Genomic DNA, 16,413 nt, shown 5'->3' on the forward strand with positions numbered 1-16,413 from the left:
GGCTACAAAGCCACATCTTGGTGACCAGGAGCAGCCAAGGGCAGCAGGAAGGTGGGACACAGGCTGGCTCGGCTGCTGGCACCTCAAGACCATTACAAAGGACAGAGGGTTGTTAATCCCTGAGGCACGATGAGCTGAGACCGGACCAGGCAGGTGACAATGAGCCAGGAAGCGACTCCCTGGTGCTGCCAGATCTTAAATATGAAATTATTGTATTGGCAGGGTTTGAAATACAGAGGGGTCAGGGGGGCTGCAACCCACCCATAAGAGACAAGAGCCCCCGGCTCTTTTCTAAGCCACTCAGGCGCTGACAGCTCCTTCCAGCTCCCTGCTGCCGCTGCCACTGCTCCAGGCCCCACCAAGAGTCGGTGTGTAATCCAAACCCTGAGTACCAGAAGCTCAAAATTATCATATTTGCTGAAAAACTAGCGTACAATGAAAAAATATGCAAGTAAGTAGAAAATGAGATGCAAACACGTCTTCTCATTTACTTTATCGTAACTCGCCAGTGAGAACTGGGTCAAAGTCGAAGCCTGTCTTCATCTCAAAATGAAGTTCTTTGGGTAAATCTGGTATCTTTCATTTGACCAACAAAAATTGCTAAGAGCAATTATTTCTGCTATTTAGTTGTTCTAATAAAAGGTATCAGCCTTTTATTAGACCAACTAAATGGTTGGAGGCCTTTTTCTTAGCAATTTTGCTTGGCCTAATGAAAGATACGAGATTCACCCAAATTGCCTTGTCTGCCTATGTCCTTAGCCCAACACGGCTACGACCTACACCCCTGTCTTCATTTCAGAGCAGTCATGGAAAGTGCTGAGGCGAGCCCAAAAGCCAATCAAGATTCCCTGAGTGACCTGGGCTTTGCATATGCTGCACCAACGAGCTGCCTCGCCAGTGCCCGCGTATTTTCAGCGTTTTTACTGCGATTGATCGTACATGGGTCAAGACAATGGTGAAAACGCCACAATCCTGGCGCACCCGGTGATGCTTGCGCCGTCTGGCCAGTCCCGCGTCTGCGCCTGAGCGTGAGGCTTGGGTGGACAAGGAGCAGGAGCAGGACCAAATGAGGGCAGGGGATACCCGGTGTCCCCGCGGGAAAGGGTGGAACGTAATGATGCAAAGCTGTGCGTGCCTGAAGGCCAGCGGCAGCCCCACGGAGTGACGTACAGGCGCTTACGTCACCCGGCACCCCGCGCGAGGCCGGTGGGCGGGGTTCTCCGCGTTCCCTGAGTTGGGAGTGGCCCCGCCGGGCCGCCGTCCTTTCCCGGCATGCATCGCGCGGCCTGCGCTATGGCGGCCGCTGACTGCAAGTCGGACCTGTTCGATGGCATCCTGATGGCGGAGGAGAGGTGCGGTGGGCGGGGCAGCGCTGCTGCTCGGGCTTTCACAGACCCCCTCTCCCCCCGTGTGTCGGACGTGGGGGGAGGGCACGTGGCGGCGCTGTCGCCGTTCAACGGCCGCAGAGAGCCAGGTATCGCCAATACGAGGGGGGAGGGGCCGCCGCAGGGCCCCTCCCCCCCGCCTTCCACTAGGGGACCCGGTCTCGGGCACTGGGAAGCTGAAGGTCTGGCGACCCAGGTGACAGGCTGTGCCAAGCCCATTGGGCCCCGAGTGTAAACCTGCTGTTCTTTGCTAGTGTGAAAATCCCAGTGCCTCAGCAAAGGACGCGGTGATGCCGCAGGCTTCAGACAACGTTGCGCTTGACCTGAAGGCATCTCGTCTCTCCCTTGTGAGCCAGAGGAGAGGGAATGGCTTCTTTTACCGTCCGCTTGGAGACGTAGAGGAATGATGGTTCTGAATTGATTCACGGGAGCCCCTGGGAGTCCACGGCCGCTGGTGCTGTAGCTAATGCTGAGCCACACCAGTCGAGTGGGGCCCTCAACCTTGCTTCTGGCGCTTGTTGAAGCCCTCTTGCCTGGTGCCCTCCTGCTGTATCAGGTTGTTTGTTGAACTGTGCTGTGTTAGTTGAACTCTGGTTTTCGAGGCCGGGAGCAGTTTGTTACTAATTGTCCCTGCTCTTAGCCTTGTTGGCAAGCCACCTGAAACTGCAGTCAACCCATTTTCTACTTGGCTTGGGTACTGATTTTGTGAAGGTAACATGGAGTTCAGTGGGTTTTGTAACGTAGTCGCCTACGTTACGTCTTTGCATGATGCAGCAGGACTTACAGAAAAGCCAGCATTCATCATCCAAACCACTGCTCTGCCAGCTCTCTCTAATTCTTGGATGCAAGTTATCAGTACCTGCCGATTTGAAAAATGTGTGTACAAATATGCTTGAATGCACTCTGAGGTGTATTTCAAATAGGGTTAATGAAACTTATTTAAAAGATGCATTGTGTACAGTTTGAATGCTTCATGATGCAACCGTACTGGTTTACATTTAATTCTTCCTTGGCAGATTTCATGGCGAAGGGTATCAAGACGGTTATGCTGAAGGAAATCGTATTGGTGTTACTGAAGGAAGGATCTATGGATCGTTACACGGGGCCAGGATTGGGTCTGAGGTAAATGGGAAACTTCCTAAGAACCAGTATGCTGGTTACATAGTGTTGCACTAAAGAAGTGGCTGAGCAAAGCCTGATCTCTTGGTGATGGGTACTCGTTTTTGGCAGGTGTATGCTCCATGAATGCCACTCCAGTCCCCTTTCTGTGTCCAGTCTTTTGGTCTGTGTTCTGCTGCCCGCCTGGTCTGTTTGCCTCCTGCTCTTGTCCAGTCCGTCACTATGCCCCCTTTCTACTCCCCATTCAGCATGCCACATGCAGGGTTTCCATGCCACTTCTGTGATGCTGCAGGTTGGTCTCCCCAGTCTAAACGTTGGTATTGTTCCAGGGGTTTCAGTCCCAAGACCACTTGACACGATGTAGCAGTTGTCCTAAAACCATTCTTATCCTATGTAAAAAGCTTCACTAAGCAAACACTAAAATTGTATGGGTAACTACTTAACATTTAGGTGAATGTAATTAATCTAATTAAACAAGTTTCTTAAATAAGATGATAGTTTTCCATACCTTGTAATATACTCTAATGGACTCTGTGTATTTCAGATAGGGTTGGTGAAGCTTATTTAAAAGAAACATTGTGTGCAGATTGATGATTAATGATGCAGATTTAACATTTTTGTGGAGATGGGGAAAGAAGTAAGCAGGGAGAAAAGTTCTTGCTTAGCTGTTGAAGACATCAAAGCTTTTCTAACTTGAACAGTTTAGTAGAGGTTATGTGACTTCCACAACCTGGAAATGTTTGGTTAGATGTCACTTGGTCATCCTGTTTTGTAGATCTACTCAGTAGAGTTCAAGACAGTAAGGAGGAGTTTTTCAAGTATGTGTGAACAAAAGCTTCGTAACAATGGTATTGGTCTATTACTAGATGAAAATGGTAGAATTCTCAGTAATAATTCAGAAAAGACAGATGTTAGAAATGCTTGTTTTTATATTTGGTGAAGAAGCTGGATGATGTAGTCATGTGCTATGATTTCCATTTCAGTCGCATCTAAGGAAGCTGTCAAATAACAGATATAGCCAGATATTTTTGTAATCAGCAGGTAGTGATAACTTGCATCCAAGAATTGGAGAGAGCTGGTATAGGAGTTCTCTTGATGATGAATGTTGGCTTTTCTGTAAACACTGAAGAAGTTCCAGAAAGTTAGAAGAAATCAGATATTTCAAACTTAGAAGAAAGTACATATTTCAAAAGATAAATGGGATGACACATTATAGATTTATCAGCCTTATGGCAGTGCCTGGCAAAGAAGTGAACTGGGAAATAAACTTGATTAATAAAGATTTGAATGCAGTTGTTATAGTTAATGTCAATTAAGATGGCTTTACAGTCTAACTGAATGTTTCTTTTGATGGAACTACATGTTTGGTCGTTGGTGATGGTGATAGTACAGATGTAAACACCTTCGATTTCTGTAAGGTATTTGATTCAAATCCATGTTATAGTCTAAAAAAGTAGGACTTAACACAAGGAATGTAGCACATGTTAAAAGATTAAAAATTGTTTAATTGGATCAGAAAATATATTTTTGTATTACGTTCCCAATGGACCTGGTTTTTATAGCGTGGTTGGATGTCTTTACAGTCTGCTGAATGTGGCGCAACTTCAAAGTGTAGTGGTTATGGTACTCAGCCAGGATGTGGGATTCCTATATTGTGCCTCTTGTTTCAGGTAACACTTCAGATTAGAGAGTCATTTCTACATCATATCTTATGTCTGAGAACTGGGATCAGAACAGGTGCATCTTCAATTGGAGAGATGGAGAATGGCCCCGGCCGGGCTTTCTGTAGCCTGATGATTAAGGAGCTGGACTTGAGGGGGTTTGAACCCTCTGAGGCTAACATAGGTAGTGAATTTGAATCTCCCACTGCCAGAGGTAATACTGTAACCACTAAACTAGTGCATCATATACCACTTTGCGTCACCCCTTCTTCAATTATGTTGTAAAAGAAAATGGTTAAAAAGCACTTGGAAAGTGCCTGATCTTGAATTGGGAATAACTAATTTATGGATTCCAGTTGGGTTTAGGAAAGCAGTAAATGTCAGGGTGTTCATATTAGTACAGGAATGAGTAAGCCCAGAGGCAAAATTCAAAGTATCTGATGTCTTCCAAGTTAGACATTTGAAGCACATCTACCATTGTGGCAGCCAGATACAAAAAAAAAAACTTCTGTTGCAGTTTTGGACTTAGGCATCTGAAAGAGGATTTAGGTGTATTTGAAGTACCTAAATCTTACTGGACCTAGAGCCAAGTCACTTTTAAAAATGGTATTTAGACAATTGAGTCACCTGAGATTCCTTAAAAAAAATTACCCCAGACTTTTATTCTCTTGCTATGTGTCCTGAATCTGTAATCCTTTATGTACAGCTGATATAATCATTATGAATTAAATATGTGCTAATGGAGACACAAACTGATGAGATATGAAACAGATTAAGTATGGTTGGGTGGTTGGTTTTTCTACCATAACTTAAATTAATTCAGTCCTCTGATGCTAAACAGATTTTGGAAACCGTGTAGCAAGATGCACTTGCTTTCCAGACTGACTGCTTTCCCCACCCCTGCCCATTGCTTGGTAATGATTATACTTTCCTTTTCCCTGTCCTAATTTTCTAGAACTTGCCACCCTGAGGGCTTAATTTTAACACCCTATTAGCTGCTAGCAACACTGTTGGAATGCAGTATCTTGTATTTACTATTTTGGTGCATATATATATGGAGAATTTATTTTGATGAGCTCTTATAAATTTACAGATTGGAAGTTATCTTGGGTTTGCATTGACATGGCAGTGTCTTCTCCACAAATGCACCAATGAAAAACACAGGTAGGGTTAAAAAATGTATTATAGATTGGTAGTAGTGTCTCAAATGGCATGGTTCCTTTCCTTCCAGGAAAGACCTTTATGATGTAAAGAAATGTGTATGAATAATGTTCAGTAGTTTGTTTGGAATTTTTTTGTTTTTTATTTACTTGGGGTTATAAACATCCAGACTGGCCAATAATTAGCAGAGATTTTTTTTAGATGAAATGGTATCATGATTATCCTCTTAAAGGTCATGGTACTCAGGAAACCATAAACTATTTTTATAAGTGTAGAGTCTCTCCTTTGGGTGAAACTAATAGTTGAACTTTGCTAACAAAGGCAGGCAGAATTCTGTTGAGCATCTTGGGCAGGAGTGGGGACTAGAAAACCACTGAAATTTCAGCCTAGAATTTCTGTAATAAAATAAGCCCATCTCCTCCAAAACTCGGTATACTGCCTACACTAAAATTGTGAGATTGTCCCACTAGAGCCACTTATAGCTGACTTCATTATGTGCCAGGGGAATTCTCTGCGCAGATAAGGGATTGTACACTGTTGTGGAAGTCCTTTACTTGCATGTATTTACAGTTGTATTAGTCACATGAATTCATTCAGGTTTATTTAACTAGCTTTCTTAGATGTTCAGCTCTTAATGCAGAGAAGATTGAGAGGCCTACTAGATTGTTATAATGTTCTATTAGTATAGTGTCTTTTATTCCAAAGTGTGCATGTAATTTTATTTGCATGAAATTAATCTCCTGGCATAATCTGACTATAGGCATTTCATAATAAAATAAATAACAAATTAACTAACAATAAAAATGCAAGTTAGAGGCAGTTGAAAGAAATGTTATGTTTCAATCGTTTTCTGAAACAGAAGTGTTTTAAATCTGTTTTAAAACAAGCATGCATTAATGTCCTTCTATCATGATATTTATATCACAGACTGGGGATATTTCACAGTCCAGGAGCAACTTAGGCCATAATATGAGCAGTTTTGAAGCTCCAGTTAACCTGTATTTTAGACTTAATAGGGTGGGAATGGCTTTCTGAAAAACCATAATAGGGGTATTATAGACTCAATTCACACTCTTTTCAAAAGTGAACTTGGTGAAAATAGGGATTTTCCATTTTTGGAGCCAACATTACTTAGATCATTTAATGTAGGGTAGAGATGCACTTTACGGACTATGCTTTCTTCTAGTCTTCTGATATGTAATCTGATGAAGTGATCTTTTACTCAAGCAAGCTTATGCATCTCTGATTCAGTTAATTTAGAAGATGCATCTCTACCCTACCTTCTGCCTGACTTCAGACTAACATGGCTAGCTACCTTTCTGATAAATGGATGTTATGTTCAATATTTCCACAAGTTTCAGATATATACAGTTTAATCAGTGTTGACATTTAGTCAAGTATCAGCCATGGTTATCACTAGTTTCACCAATGTGAGAGAACAGCTCATACAGGAATATCAGCTATGCATTAAGTCCATTAAATGGCTTTCCTCTTGATAAACTTGACATTTGACTTTTTTTCTGTTTAAGATGAGGTTTTTTAAGATAAACTGACTTGTGGAACAGTTTCATAACAGAAGAGTAGTATAATTACTGTTTGTCTGATAGTTACAGATGGCAATCTATAGCCACTGTCTTCACCTGATGCATGCAATGCATATCTATGTGGTATTCATATTAGACAACTCTATTGCATTTTGAATGTTTTAGAATCTGCTACCAGTTATAACTGGCTCTAGTTTTTTGTTTTGTGAACCAGGGAGATGAAAGGGCATTGGTACTCGTTCATGAGTGGTCAGAAGCACTTTGAGGGTGAATAGAAATCTCTGCTTGGCCTGCCTGGAGAATTATAATAATTTTTGGAAGATTTTTTTTTTTCTTCACGCAGCCTAGATATGTTGTGCTAAATATTTTTGAAGCTGATACCCTGGATTTTCTAGCCTAACACACAAGTACAAAAATACCCATTCTGCCAAAAGAGAGAGGATTTTCTCTCTCCAATTTCAGCAGGTACAAAATGGGGTCATGGTAAATTTTCAAATGTTTGTTTTTTTGGTTAAGATACCTGACAAAGCCATCATGGTTCCACAGATTTTGAAAACTATTTTGAACATTCTCTTACAGTTTTAGTGTTGGTATTAGTTACTGATATAGTAAGTAATACTTTGTTTTTTTCCATGGCACTTTCTATTCACTGGTCTCAAAACGTGATGAATATTTACATATTTTCATGGAGAATGAGCCAAAGGAAATGTAACCTTGCCCACTTGTGTTAAAAAAAAGCTTTAATACCGTATAAAAATGACATATTACAGGCCCAATTCGTATATGGGTGAGACAGTCTCATTGACTTAATGGGAAAAGTTGGGTGAAAATAGCATTGTAGGACTGGGTCCAGTAATTTGAGGTATAACACATTAATATCACATGCTTAGTGTAGTCTTTGTAAGACAATGGAAAAAATTGTATTTCTGCTTTTGAACCACTATAAGGAAATTATATTTTATTCTTTATAGTAAAAAACTAAAGGCCTTGGAATCACTTATAGGAATGATTCAGAAATTCCCTTATGAAGACCCCACTTATGACAAACTTCAAGAAGATCTGGAGAAAATTAGAGGAAAATTTAAACAGGTTTGTAGCATTTAATTTTCAGTTAGCACTGAAGGATAGTATCAGTTTCTGAAAATAGTACCTAATGTCAAAATTATCAGCAATAAAAAGCTGCTGTTTTGCAGTTCAAAGTAATTATTTTTCAATGAATTCTTTCTGGGCTTTATGTACAGTTTACTTGATGTCCCACAAAGGGAAAAAATATGACGCAGTTCTCCAGCTTAGGGTAAATGCAACATTAACATAATCCTTAAGGGGGGAAAAGACCAAAAAAAAAGCCATTCAGTATGTAAGAGAGAACTGTGGAACTAAGGTGGAGGGAAGCAAGAAGAGTAGAAATGGGGCAGGAGATCTCATTAGAAAAATCGTATAAGTTGTAAAACACCTCTGACCTATGTTTACCTTTTATGGGTTTTTTTTAGGTTAGCTCAATGCTAAATATTCAGCCTGACTTTAGAATTGGTCTGGAAAGATCCGTACTTACTTTTTGAGAATAAAATGAAGATAAAAGTGAACAAAGAAGAAATGTTTTCACAGGTTCACAGAAGTTTCGGGCTGGAAGGGAACTCGTGAGATCATCAGGTCCAGCCCCTGTGCTCAAGAACAGATGTCTGGGGAATGTCTGTTTTAAACAAAGCATAGAATAATGAACAGGTATTCATTTTCAAAAAGGAAGAAGAGAAGGGTTGAGGTTTTAGAAATTCTGGTGAATCGAGACTCATTTCATGTTTGTTGTCTCCCATTCTTATTATGTTCACTGCAATGAATAATACTGTGAAAAAACCAAAACATAGTCTCTGTTGTAGATTGATAGTTTTGTTCCTAAAGGGAAAAATAATCTGCTTCTAATTGTAATTGTTCTTTCATTTATTCTTCCTTGTTTTAATCAAAGGATGCCTATTGTTTAAGAAGATAATGTGAACTTTTACACAAACATATAGTAAGATACGTTTTTATAGTAAGCAGTAGCTTTACTTTTTATTGGGAAAGACTGAAGAAGAGTTTGGGATAAAACTGCGTGCCCCATGCTCTGTGCTCTTCTGGTTCTTGGCTTTTTGTGTTGTTTTCATGAGATGTACAGATTGATCCAACAGAGTAAGAAAATTGGCTGTTGCAAGTGACTACTATTAGAAATGTAATCAATATCTAACAACATAATTTATGTTAGAGTGGCTAATTGAAAGAGGTAAAACTGTTTCTGGTTTTGGAAATGTACTATTCAGTTTGATAGAGAAAATGGATGCTGTTAGACTATATGAATAGATATTCAGCTATGTTAGTTAAAGACAGGACTGTCCAACTTCTAAGTGGCTGGGGGCTGCACACCCTGTGGATCATGCTAGTGGGGGCCACAGGCCCCTGAAGCTGTATGCTTTCAGGAATATTACCCTTACCACTGGATTGCACTGCTCTGGGCCGTGGGTTCCCCAGCACTGCAGACTGCACCCTGGGGCAATGAACGGAAAGCTGGAGGGAGAGGGAGCCTAGAGACCCCAGCTGCTTCCTCAGCTTGAGCTAGGGGGAAGGCAGTGGCCAGGTAGGAGCCTGGGGGGCAGGGCTGAAAATTTAACCATTTGCAGGCTGCATGAGGCTTCCAGGTCACCAGCTGGACAGCCCTGGCTTATAGGAAACAGTAACTTTTTTATATAGTAACTTATTTTCTATTGATGGATATATTTATATTGCTATTTGCATATGGACTGTAATGTCACTTCTGGAAAGCATTTCACTACACTGTAGTGCATGTATGTTTGTTTGATTGATTGATTTGTATATTGTTCTTTCCCAAAAGGTGCCAGGTAGCTTACAATAAAAGAGAAAAAGAAATATAGAAACAGAATAAAATCCCAAAATAAAAACAAAAACACCCCCAACCTGGGTGGGGAGGGGAGGAGGGAAACAAGTTAAAAAATAATCTACCCCTCCCCTACACCTAATTTAGCCTCATTTCTCAATTAACATATAGTACCTCCATAAAAGACAACAGCTCTCTCCCCAGCTTTATTTTTTCTTGTCCTTACCTACTGCCATTCATTCCCTCCCTTATATGCGGGGGAGTGCCCCCACCTGCTTATTGTCTGCATGAAAACCTCCAGGTCTAGGAGATTGTGGCTGCCACCATCTTCCATCCTTGGGGGCTTTGTGCACTCCAGGGGCTGGGAGATTATGGCAGTTGTGTCTCCCAGGTGTGGAGGTGCATGGGGCGCCCCTGCAGTTGGGAGCTTGCTTGCTGGTGCAGGGGGAACTCAGGATTGGGCTCCCTCTGCACTGGCAATAAGGTGTGCCGGGATCTAATGTGCAATCCCACAATCATGCCTCCTGCTGTATATGTGTGACATGGCGGGGGGGGGCGGGGGGCAGTTGTGTGGATTGCACATTAGATCCCATTTTGCCTTTACCTGCATGGTTAGAAAGGGCCCTTAGTGACTGAACACAGGTGCCATTGTCTTGTAACCTTCCCTGAAGAAAATTTGTTTCTGAATGCACTGGTACCAGTTTCTTATCATTACAATTTTCTTCTTTAACTTTCTTACATCACACCATAATATCACTTACCTCAGAAGCTGGTACAGCCTTTTCATGTATGTATTGAATTCTATCAACATTTTTTATTTTCTGAAAATTTTTAGCTCCATTTTCATATTTACTAAATCTGCATTGGCCTTCTTTATATTGATATAGTCTTATCTATCTCTTGATTTCTTCAAGTGCCTTTTCAAAATATTGAGATTTTTCCTGGGTTTTTTTTTTCATCTGACTTGTTAACTGTACAGCTTCATTCAGCACACCTTTTAAATCAGGAGTGTCAAATAAATATATGGCCCATAGGCTGGATCCAGCACATGGATCCATTGCATCTGGCCCACTGAGGTATTGGCTTGTTATGCGCCCGCTGGCATAACAAGGAGCAATGGGCACAAGTTGATGGAGAGGAGGTATAGATTGGACATCCGCAAGAACTACTTCACAGTTAGGGCGGCTAGGAGCTGGAACCAACTTCCAAGGGAAGTGGTGCTGGCCCCTACCCTGGGGGTCTTTAAGAAGAGGCTGAATGCCTACCTGGCTGGACTCATTTGAGTCCCGTTTCTCTTTTTGGGGTTTTTTGTTGTTCTCCTGCCCTGGCGGGGGGTCGGGCTAGAAGTTCTACTAGGTCCCTTCCGACCCTTAATCTATGAATCTATGAATCTATGGCTGGCCACTCAAAGTTGTGGGGGTATGGCCAGGATAAGTAGCTGGCCTCAGAATCTAGGGCTCTCAGGCCCCAGTGGACATTGATTGGTGGCAGGAGCACAAAGGAGGACTAGCATAGTCCTGGTTGCCCACTGGTCACTTTGCCCATTGCCATCCCCATGGCGTAAGCTCCTTGGCTGCGTGTACTGCCATGTTCTCTGTGCTGGAGCCAGCACCGCTGCCCTTTGGTCTGTGCTGCCACTGTGTGCCCCATGCTCTGTGCCAGCATCACTGTGTGCTAAAGCCAGGGCCATGTGTCCTGTGCTTCATGCTGGAGCTGACACCTCATGTCCCGTACCGGACCTGGAGCCAGTACTGCATCCTCTGTTCTCCATGCCAGAGTTGCTGCTTCTGTCACCACTGCGTGTTCCATATGAGAGTTGCAATCCTGGTCTGAAACACATGTTGGCAACAGAAGCCCTAGCTCTGGCATGGGACATGCAGCAGGAGCTGGAGTTGGAGCCCATCCTGCAGCTGCCCTGTGCCCTGGGGTGTCTGGATGCAGCCCAGAACAGGAGGCAAATTAGATGCCTGTTTTAAATCCATCAGAATACAATTCAGTGGGTTAATTTCCTCCTTTTCTGCAACTAGCTTGTTGGCTAGTTTCAAGCATACCATTTCCTCTGTTTTGTCACCAAGGTCAACTGATGTATTTCTTAATTTAGCCTATAACACTTGTTTCATCCTGAAGTTTGGCGTGGTCATCAATTGTTTTTTTCTAACACTGTCTCTTTCCTTGCCATTCCAAACATTATCCGTTGTCATTCTCCTAACAAAACCCAAACCTAATTTTTATGTTTGCCTGATTCCAACTCATTATGGTCAGTAGTTTCCTTTTCTTGAAGTGCTGCCACATGAGTCTAGCTCTTTCTATAGAGAGCATACTAGCAACTGATTACAGTCAAATACATTCCTCATACTTTTTTAATGAACAACTTGGAATGTTTTGCGTTCCTTTCTGAGGAGTTCAAAGTCTTTAGCTTGTTCATCAAAATCAGCTGCAAGTTAAGTGTCCTCTTCCTTTCCTTTCCTAAATTTCTTAATATGCTCTTTTCTAGCCAAAAGTGATGGCTGAAGTTTCTTTTGCAGGTTTATTTTCTCTCTTCTTCAAGTTGACGTAGTTGACTAACTTCACTATTGAGGTCTTCAGTATTCTTAGTGCCTCCAGCATTTAAACAAGATTTTACCAAATTATAGTAGTATCATTCAGCAGTTTGTCCTTTATGACTTCAACCTGTAGAATTGGAAGAGCCAAGAGAAGATGAGATCATTCCTCTCCATATGTTCATTCTTTCTCATCAAGTACAGACTGCATGCGACTCAGTGTAGAGTCCTTGTCTTCCACAGAATAGATTTTACTCAGATACTTTTTATTTTTCAACAATGATGTTTTTCAAGTAGACAAACTTGTTCTGAAGCTGCTCTGAATTAGAGAGGGTTGTAGAAAATGTTTCATACCATGTTAATTTGGTATAATTCTCTAAAAGCTATTGCTTCAGAGTTTCAGGATTGGACTCATCTCTATTTTGCATTTGAACAGATTTCAACTACTGTGTTAACTCATTAGTCTTTCTTAGTAGTTCCTCTGTTTGTTATGCCTTTTTTCATTTTCTCCTGTCTACATCTTAAAAGTTTTCAATTTTGTACATTAGATCTTTTCTTATAACCAAAGATCCTGGTTTACTCTGATTTTAAAAAAAAAACAACCCAGTTTTTGGATTTAAAAAAGTAACTCAAAATCCAAATTTTTCTGTGATCAAAATGCAGTACCACTATATAGATATCTATAGCTGTATATTAGTGGTGTTTCATTTTAATCACAAAAAATGTGGATTTTTTGTTACTTTTTTAATCTGAAAGTTGGGGACTTTTTTAATAAGAGAAAACCAGGACCCCTGCTTATAACCAGTGGTACTTGAAGTTTATTTTTCAAGTTCTTTTTCTGTCTAATCAGTTTCTCCAGTCTAAATTGCATCTGTTCTTTTTCACTTGATGGGTGCATCTACACGAGGGATTTACTGCGGAGCTGCCTAGTTAGCTTCATGGTAAAATGTCAGCATCTACATGCGCGGCCCTATTAGGCTTCACTAAACTAATTAATTCTGCCATGGGTTAGTACTTGTAAACACAAGTGCTATCCTGTGATGGCGTTATGTAGTGCACTGACACGGCAGGCTGGGGCACAGCTCGCAGGCTAGCCCCACGCTAGAGCACGTTTGTGTCCCAGCCAGCCTCTGCAGGAGGTTGAGCTGGATTGTAACAGCCCACTAGCCAGCCAGGGATGTTCCGACCTGGCTCAACATGCTGTGGTTTCAGGCTCACGTGTAAATGCGGCGCCTGGGACCAATAAACGTGGATGCAGTTTGTGTTGAATTAATTGCACGTGTAGATATGCCCATTATGTCTTTAAATGCAGCTTCTTTTCAGGTTACAGAATCAGGTAACCTGATCATGTTCCAGTTCTTGCTTACAATCCTCAGGTTGCTGCAATCTTTGATTTAACTCTGTTGTTGTTAATTTTTCAGGCAAAAACAGGAACAAACATCCAACATTGGAATCCAGTAATAGGAATTGCATGAGACTGGAGCTATGACATATTTCCAAAGGAACAATTCTTACAACTTATCTATACATTCACTATAACATTGTTTAAATATTAACGTACATAAATCTGGCTAGGGACTCTTGCTTAATGGTTGGTGAACCTATATATACAGATTTTGTGTGTGTGTGTGTGTGTGTGTGTGTGTGTGTGTAGATAAATATTAGCTGTAACTTCCTTTATTTCTTTATAAGAGGATAAGAAATGAATTGTATACAGATGATGTTTGGACTATTTAATTGACCTTCAATATTGTTTTGGTTATGTATACAATCTTGCCCTAAAATTAATTTTATTTACTAAATCCCCTACTGCTCTCCCTGTTATGTATCCAGTTTAATTTCTTTCCCATTTGTATCCCAGATGATCCTTATTTTTATACTCTTTAGCCCAGGGGTGGGCAAAATACAACTCACAGGTTGGATCCAGCCTGCCATATGATTCTATCCAGCCTGCAGCTGCTCCTCTGAAAGAGAATTATATCCGGCCCACAGCTGCCTTGGTTTTCAGTGCCTCTCACCCTTCTCCCTTCCTTATGCCGCAGCTGGCTGCAGCAGCAGCTCTGGCTCTAGTGGCCAGGAAGCCACTCCTGGCTCCAGCCAACCCACCCCGCCCCACCTCACTTTATCCCCCATGAGCCCCCAGTGTACGTTCCAAAGCTGAGCTGACTGCCTTCACTATTGAGGTCCAAGGTGTTCTTAAGCCGGGGGTTTTCAACTGGGGTGCTGTAGCATCCTGGGGTCCACCCCCCTCTCCCCCTCCCTCCCTCTCCCCCTCCCTCAAGGGTGCTGCAGTGGCAGTGGCCAGAAAAATCTACCCTGTGTGCTACCCTTGCATTTAGGGCTCTCTAATCAGCCTAAAGCAGGCAGGAGCTGTCATGTGCTCTCCCAACCCTCCTCCAGGAAACAGGCACAGGCAGAACTGTCCTGTCTGCATGTTTCCAGGAAGAGTGCTGGGAGCACCAGACTGGAAATCACTTCACAGCTTGAGGCAGCTCCTACCTGCTTTAGGCTGATCAGAGTCCTAATGTAGGAGGAGCACGTGCACCTGGTACAGCCATTCCTGGACTGACTACTGCACAGGGCAGTTTCATCACGTTTGCACAGTCCTTTCCAGCAGCAGAACCTGACCGAGAAGCACCCGGGTAGGATAAGGCAGCACTGACAGTGCTTCTTGGCCACAGTGCTGTCACATTCCAGAAGGTGATGGTGGGGTTGCTTGACCCTGAAAAGGTTAAGAACCACTGTTTTAGTGTCTCCAGCATTTCAAGCTCTCTGTCTCTTTACCCATTTTCTCAAGGTTAAACTGCATCTCGTTTTCACTCATTCAGTCTTTAAATGCAGGTTTTTAAAGTTTTTAATATGATCTGATTATGTTCCAGGGGTTTTTTTATAATCCACAAGTTACTGGGATCTTTGATTTAGCTCTTCTACAGAACAACTTCAAACAGCTTCAAGGTTTTGAATTTAGTTTTTAATAATTTTAGTGTTTAATACATTTCTTTCTTCAAGAAGCATTCATTAGGCCTGGCTTCTAGGACTTGAGTAATGGAGCCATCTGTGGTTTTAGAAAGTACACTTTTAAAAGGTAATATGACTGGTTATAAAATAAAATGATGTGCACAAGATTGGCATTTATAAAACAAACAATGAACAGAGACCTTATTTGTAATAACTACCACAGCAACAATACTTGAAAATCAGTTTTCATATATTTAGCAAGGTAATTGTTTAGAGCCATCTACTGGTAGAAAGTAGTACATCAATTAGAAAATAAGATTATCTAAAAATAAAACTTGTTTCAAGAACCTAAAACATCTCTACATTTGAATTAAAATGATAGAAGTGTATGTGTGTATAGATTCATCTTACTTTTTCAATATGTGTTATGTAAAAGTTGTTCTGAATTCTTGTCAAATAAAGTTACTTTCATGTGGAATTCATTTATAAAGCGTAGGGTTTCCAGAACAGAGTGAAAAAACTGTGTCCTGTTTTTTCAATAAAACCACTACAACTTGATTGGGATGTTGTACTTAATACTGCAAAGAAAACAGAAAGCATGGCTTTCTTTTTTATATGTAATCTATTTTGATATATTCAAAAATTTAGTTTCTTAATGGAAATACCTATTTAATTTCTTTGAGAACAACTTGAATATATCCAGACAGGTTTCTTATGTGAAATTATGTATGGGTTAGTAGAAAACATTACAAAAGGTTATCAGTCTTCATGCTTCAGGGAATGCTCTGATGAGGTAACATCAGTAAAAATGTTCTGCATGCGAAAAATGCTTATTGGTTAACATTAATAAAGATGTTTTGCACGGGCATTTGGGTGTTTATTTGGTTTTTGGAGGGGGTTTTTGTGGGAGGGGTTGCTTTCCTTGCAGCATTTTTATTGATAGATTTTGGAATAAGATAATAGCTTAGACAATCTATTCTCTTAGCAGTTTGAGTGCATCTGCCTTTTTCATAGTGTACAACTAATCAAGCAAATCTGTCATAGGCAAAGACACAGAAAAGTCTTCCTTTTTAACCCTTATTTATAGTTATATGGCTTTTAAGAGACAGAAAAAGTAAAACAAACTGAGAAAAATAATGTTCTCTGACCTTCCACATACCAAACATAAAGAAATAGGGGAAA

General features: G+C 41.3%; 1 protein-coding gene across 1 annotated transcript; it reads left to right on the plus strand.

Annotated features, from left to right (window-relative positions):
- The first annotated feature begins 1,246 nt into the window (after positions 1–1,246).
- Positions 1,247–8,584, plus strand: ORAOV1 (oral cancer overexpressed 1). The gene is made up of 5 exons (XM_019519449.1): positions 1,247–1,352; positions 2,402–2,507; positions 5,259–5,329; positions 7,842–7,959; positions 8,361–8,584. The coding sequence occupies exons 1-5, from the start codon at positions 1,273–1,275 to the stop codon at positions 8,427–8,429; spliced, it is 444 nt and encodes a 147-aa protein (XP_019374994.1). The 5' UTR covers positions 1,247–1,272; the 3' UTR covers positions 8,430–8,584.
- The last annotated feature ends 7,829 nt before the right edge of the window (positions 8,585–16,413 follow it).

The sequence above is a fragment of the Gavialis gangeticus genome, unplaced genomic scaffold (genome assembly GCF_001723915.1).
Source record: "Gavialis gangeticus isolate Ggan-Ray unplaced genomic scaffold, GavGan_comp1, whole genome shotgun sequence".
NCBI lineage: Eukaryota > Metazoa > Chordata > Crocodylia > Gavialidae > Gavialis > Gavialis gangeticus.